The sequence below is a fragment of the Mesitornis unicolor genome, unplaced genomic scaffold (assembly GCF_000695765.1).
Source record: "Mesitornis unicolor isolate BGI_N332 unplaced genomic scaffold, ASM69576v1 scaffold5883, whole genome shotgun sequence".
NCBI classification, from domain to species: Eukaryota; Metazoa; Chordata; class Aves; order Mesitornithiformes; family Mesitornithidae; genus Mesitornis; species Mesitornis unicolor.
In genome coordinates, this window is record NW_010172464.1 from 541 (window position 1) to 6,962 (window position 6,422).

Here is a 6,422-nt window from a genome sequence, read left to right on the forward strand (position 1 = left end):
TACAAGCAATTAAAATCACTGGTAGCTCTTCGCTGCATTATTGTTAGTTGAAGCCTTTAATAGCAAAGAGTCATCTGAGGTGGCTTCTGCCGACGTGCTCAACCAGTGCTGTTTTTCTAAGGTAACTGGTAAGTTAAAAAGAGTATTTCTACAAGCTTCACGTTGAACAATGCTTGGTTTTTTGTGTGTATATCTGATAAAAGCCACTTTAATAACAGGTAATTCACTCCAGTGCTGTGTCAGGAAATGGACTGGGACCAGTTTGACTTGAACCCCAAAGTAATTGCTGCCCTCAAGAAAGGTAACTTCATTTGCCAGTGTCTCCCTAACAGATCTGTTGCCATCGTGTCTCCCTTTACATGACAGAGATGTACACTAACGTTTTAGAAACGTAATTAAGTATTTCATAAGCAAGTATTTTAATAATTAGAAGTAATGACTTTTCCCCATGCTCCAGTAATAATTTTCCAAACAATTTTATAGCATGTGTTGATACATTAAAAGTTGCCTGCCCTGCCTATAAGAAAGCAAGGTAAATAAGCATCAAGTAGATGAGTAGGAGAAAGTGAGAGAACTTTTTCTGCTGTAAGACTGCAATGCAGCCGAAAGTATTTCTAAAAACTCTTCTCATTTCAGCTGACATAAAATCAATAAAAGAGATTTTAAACCTTTCTGGAGCAGACTTGCAAAGACTGATGAAACTCTCCAGTGCAGATATCCAGTGCTTGCTGAAAACAGTCTCTCACACGCTGAGGAGAAATAGCATGCGGACAGGTAACGCAGTCAGCACAACAGTGTGCTGTTTAGATCTTCAGATGCCGTCACCGGGTGAAAATAAGGTTTCAGCTTCTCACTGACACGGTGACGTAATTCTGAAAATGAAAAGGCAGGTGGTTTGGTGATGCTGTAGTGAATTATCTAACTATAAAGCTCCTCTGAGACTGAAGGTAGCAGGAAGTGGATGGGTGTCATCCTTCAGGATCAAGCCTGCCTGCAACAGGACAAAATGATGCTCCAGTCTGGAAAACTTTATCAGAGGAGAGGGAAAAATTCCCTTTCCCTTTTGGACTTGTTGAAAAACTTTGATCTATTATAAACTGTATAAACTGACGTGGTGTAAACACCTCATTCCAAACCACGCAGGACCTAACAGCTCCTCCTGTCCAAACCTTCATGACAGCCCTGGGCTTAGGATTTGTTTTCCCGTGATTTGCATCTCTCCAGGCCTTGGCCAGACGCCTGCTGTGCTGTTTTGGTGGGCTGTAGCTTGCCATTTCTATAACTGCTGTGCTTGAACCTTGCTGGCAATATTTTCCCAGAGTGCAGCTTTCCCTAGAAACCCCTTCAAGGCAGAGAAAGGGACAAAAGGAGTTTAAGAGGAGGAAAGGGCTTGGTGTGAGCTGTCAGCTTGGGAACAGGCACCGAGTTAGGCCCTGTGGGGAAGACCAGGCTGAATGAGAGAAATGTCCTCTCAGCAAAGAAAGCTTCCCTTGTAGATATACACCAGGTACACAGCCTCTATTTTGTACCGTTGTGTGTTAGCGAGATGCTAAATCCAACTCCTTTTTTCTTCTTTTCTTTTTAACATTTTTTAAAAAGCCCTTCAGCTCTACCAGGACAGAGACCACCTCACCTCCCAGCACCAGAAGCTGAGCCTGGGGTGTTCGGTGCTCGATACCTTGCTGAGAGGTGGCGTTCCTGTAGTGGGAATCACGGAGCTTGCGGGGGAAAGTTCTGCTGGGAAGACTCAGATGAGCTTGCAGCTGTGCCTTTGCGTGCAGTACCCTTACAGATACGGTGGATTAGAGTCTGGTAAGTTCTGAAACGTAAATACCAATTAATTTGCTGTTTGAGGACTATACTGGTGATGTTCTCACAGACAGTGCATTGAAGTAGATGTGGTGTGTGTCTTACATGGCATTAGTAGTAAGCTACTCAGTTGGCAGTGCGCCTTCACACAGAGAAAAGCACGCTGTGCACATCACAACAGTATTTAATGAGAAATTACTACTGGCTGCTGCTCACCTGCTGCCACTGTGGGTTAAACCCGACACACATGCAAACAATAGATGGTAAGTGTTGCTTTCATAAGTACTTACTGACCCCTCAAGTAATGACCACAGCAAAGCAGCTTGTCAGATAATTTACCACCTGCATCTTGGGTATTTGGTTTATATTCCCTAGTTGGGCGTTTCAGATTTCAAAGAATATTTAGTTTGATAACAATAATTAATTTACAGAGTAGAAGTTGATGGAAATCTAATTGAATAAGGCCAACACTATCACTTTTAATGTTTTATTTTGAGTAAATTACATTGTCTTAGAAAGGGAGGAAATTTGTGTCTCTTCTGAGAATCCAGTGTCCTGGCAGTCTGCCTTTGGTGTGTTTTGGCTGTGACCTTGCTCTTCCTCCACACAGCACTGGGTTTAACTTGGCAGCTCAGTGGTTTGCTTTGGGATCACTTAATTCTTTCTTGTACTAGATCCACCCATGTTGAAACACCGTGGCACGTCCAAATGAAGATCTCGCTTAAAGGGCAGTAATTAGCCTGTCAGTTACATGACTTTGCTTCAAGTTAGGTCATTAATCAGCAGAAGCAGATACGTTTTGTTCGATTCCTTTGTGTGTTGCTCTAACTGCTGCCAATAGGTTGAATGCGAATACATCTTTATTTATGCCCCAGTGTTTCTCCCTGTTTTTTGTTTTCTGCCGGGTGGTGATGTTGAAATACACTTCTTTACACGGAGATTTATTGTGTATTTACTTCGTTTGACTTGGTGCTAATCTTGTTTATGACTCTCAGTGCTGGGAGGTCAGCAGCAAACAAAGAAAATAGGGCATCCTTTGCCCCAAGGTTCTCTTTCTGCCATTCGAAGAGTGTCAGTTATGGTCAGTTGCGTGTTGGCTGAATTTCTTTTCAATGCCCTTATTCACAAATAATACGTGAATACAGCGTGACAAATTCACATCCAGATCAGAATTCTGAATTGGAAATAAAATGCTTGCTACTGATTCTTGGTAACAAGCTGGTTTGGTGCAGAACAGATTATGTTCACAGGACTCAAAATTCATCCTTTTCATACTTTTTTCAGTGGAATATATAGAGGATTTGGAAGGTGCATCTGGAAATGGGACTTTCGGCTCCCTGGAGAGCCAGCATAGGGATGGACCATTGGGAATAGGCACCACTCACAGAAATGTGATCAATTACCATTTTCAGGAAGAGTTAATTGGACTGAGATTGGATGAGTGATCCTCTTCAAACTGGCTTACAAATCACAGCAATAAGTGCCCCTCCATCTATAGATTTAAAACCAAAAAACTTGAAAACAGTGAGTGAAATGAATCAAAATAGTGGTTGTGCTGGGTTTGGTATAGTGCATAGAAACTGCAGTATCGCTCTGTCTGTGGGCTGGATAGTTCTGATACTGCTGATACTGGTCATCACCCTGGGGAGGTGGTGCAAAACCAGGGTCACCTGCTGGGGAGCACCAAAACCCAGCTGTGTCAGCACACCAAAAAACCCACCTGGTGACTACAGGAAGGGCGTGGGAGCGGGGTTTCTGTTGTTGTTCATCATGGAGTCAACATGGCTGCAAAAAAACCCAACGTGAATTTCCAGGTACGTATGTCCTGCTTTTGAGTGTGGAATGCGTTATTTTATTTTATTTTATTAGCTGTTAAGAAACCTGCGTGCATAAGAGCCCTGTTGCAATAACAGAGGTGATTTCTGTGATTCCAGGAGCTGTGTACGTTTGCACAGAAGATGTGTTCCCAAGCAAACGTCTGCAGCAACTCATCGATCACCAACACGAGCTGCGTGCGGATGTTCCGGCTGCAGTCATACAGAAGATCAAATTTGGAAACAATATTTTTGTCGAGCATGCAGCAGACCTAGTGAGTAGTGGCACAAATAGTGAATATGTAATTATTACACTATCATCAAGTATCTGCAGGGTTCTTTTGACGTAGGAGACCCTTCAAAAGGCTACCAGTGAACTAAGATCTGTCACAAAGACCACTTAATCTCTGCAGTTTGTTAGAAAACTCTGCCTGTAAGACGTTGTCGTAGAATTGGAGGGGAAAGGGAAAAACTCCAGTGCCTTGTAAACCCCCATTTTTGTGCTTTTTCTAAGTAGCCATGAATGTGCTCTTTATTGGCTGAACGTCAGTTCTGGTTTCTCTAAGCCTTGAGAGTAGCGCTCATTAAATCATTCCAGTTGTCGAGGGTTTTTAACATCGCTTGCAGTAAGCAGCTGTTGTACATTGCTGTGCTTGCCACTTACTTGCAGTGTGGTCCAGGCAGCAGCTAAGTGACCTTTTCCATGTCCCTTTGATTGGAAATGCTAATTAAAATTCTAATTGTAGTTTTTGGAAGCTGGAGAGTATGCTATTGTAAAAAGGAGAGAATCACCCTACAGCAGTAGGTAAATCTCTCTAAAATACCCTTGCAAGTAAAACACGACACTCGCCGGGAAGTCCAGCTCTTAGGTGGCAGCAGTTGCACTGTACAAAGTATTTGCTAGTTGAACTTCTTTGCTAAACTGTCATGCTTTTACAGAGTTACTGGAGCTGTTCTAGCGCCGGTTGGTTGTGTTTTGTGGCAGGACACCTTCCACAAGTGCATCACCACGAGGATTTCCCTCCTGCTCGCCAGAGGCATGGTGCGGCTGGTGGTCATTGACTCTATTGCTGCCTTGTTTCGATGCGAGTTTGGAGCTGCGGATTCTGTTCTGAAGGCTCGGTATTTGCAGACATTTGGAGCACAGCTTCACAGTTTAAGCACGAGATTCAGGACTCCAATAATGTGCATTAATCAGGTATGACATCGAAATTGCTTCTTGTTTTGTAGGGACTGTTAAGTAAGTGGCTGGGGTGGGAAGGGGAATCTGCGTAGGCAGATTTTGTATTTAACACCAATGGCTGATGGAAACTGAAGTTTCCTTAAACTAGTAACCTTTAACTTCTCAAAGTTTGAGTATCACTCCTCCTTTTTAGTTTGCCTTGAAAGAAAAAGCGGGTTCTAATTTGGCTTAATCTGTGATCCAATAACTTGGGGTTTTGTGGCTTCATTCCCTTCCTTGCCCTTCTGTTTGCTAAAAACAAATGCAGAACCACAGGCCAACTTCAAATGCTGGTTTTGTTCCTCAGGTGACCGATGCAGTGAGCGAGGCAGAAGCAGCTCAGTGCAGCTGTGGGTAAGTCACCCGCAGCAGAAACACAACAATGTCGCACGCAGCAGCATTTAACCACTGTGACTTTAAAACTCCAGTATAAACTACCAGAGCGTATCAAGAGCAGCTGTGCAATTACCAAGCAGTGCTGCAGTTGCTGGAGATCAGCAGTAAGTGGGGTTGTAAAGTAGAAGAAACTATCATATACGTTGATGTGGTAATCCCAAATCAGCAAGGCAGGGAGGAAGATTCCCCAGAGTTAATGGCCGGTGTACTCGCTTATTCAGGAGTGTTTTTGTATCTCCTCTTGTCTGTGATATAACTGAGTGTTTTCTGTCTGCTTAAAAAAATACAGCAACCAAACCTTACAGATTGATTTTAAGGAAATAAAAACCAACCTTTTGACACAAAGATATTAACAGGATTCAAACATTTGTTGTTTGAACCTTGATTATACTAGGTAAGCTAGGTGCCACATAAAGGTGTTTTAGTGAGGAGTTGGTTATGTCCTCGGACTCAAACTGGCACAGAACAAGGACAAGGTTCAGTATTTTCCCCTTGTTGTATCTTGTCATTCTCTTACTGGAGAGACTGCACTTTTTTTTCCCCTGGAAAAAATAGTTTTAAACTTCGGGTTGAAAATAACGTGTGTGCAGTGTTCTATCTACCCAGCATTTCTAAATACACCTTTGAATGGAATCCAGGGCCAAGAGTTACACACTTCAAATAAAGTTCAACCATTTTTTCTATTGCTATTTTCCTATCATAAGAGGGGACCTGTCAAGACAGAGGCAGGTATTCACTGTGGAAAGAACAACTGAATTACTCTGTATAGAAGCACTTTTCTGTCAGTTGTTACCCTGCGATAGAACCTAGCACTCAGTTCTGTGAGTGTACCCTGTCATCTCTGTCCTCGAAGACCTACAGTTTTAAATAGAGCAAACAACAGTCAATATAGAAACAGTAGGTCACTTCTCCCAGTGTAATTTTGTTACTAAAGAAGAGAGGGTATTTCACATTAAATTCATACCTGCTTTCTTTGTAGTGCAGCGGACAACAGAGTCTCTCCAGCGCTGGGAATAACGTGGGCAAATCAGCTGCTGATGCGGCTGATGGTCAGCAGGGCAGCACCGCCCGAGCACTCATCTGGAGCTGTGAGGACTCTCAGAGTTGTTTTTGCTCCTCATCTCCCTCCGTCCTTTTGCTGCTACACAGTCAAATTGGAAGGTGTAAAAGGAATTAAATAA

The 6,422-nt window shown here is 42.9% G+C and overlaps 1 protein-coding gene across 1 annotated transcript; it reads left to right on the forward strand.

The window, feature by feature from the left end:
* The first annotated feature begins 246 nt into the window (after positions 1-246).
* On the forward strand, positions 247-6,422 carry XRCC3 (X-ray repair complementing defective repair in Chinese hamster cells 3). The gene is made up of 7 exons (XM_010180375.1): positions 247-301; positions 637-774; positions 1,600-1,812; positions 3,744-3,898; positions 4,609-4,821; positions 5,153-5,199; positions 6,221-6,422. Exons 1-7 carry the CDS (start codon positions 247-249, stop codon positions 6,420-6,422), a joined length of 1,023 nt encoding a protein of 340 aa, XP_010178677.1.

Excerpts from the sequence above, each read along its gene's own strand:
- XRCC3 (XM_010180375.1), top strand. The coding sequence starts at position 247 with ATGGACTGGGACCAGTTTGACTTGAACCCCAAAGTAATTGCTGCCCTC. Across the intron at positions 302-636 it reads AATTGCTGCCCTCAAGAAAG|CTGACATAAAATCAATAAAA; the intron begins GTAACTTCATTT and ends TTCTCATTTCAG. Across the intron at positions 4,822-5,152 it reads CAATAATGTGCATTAATCAG|GTGACCGATGCAGTGAGCGA; the intron begins GTATGACATCGA and ends TTTGTTCCTCAG.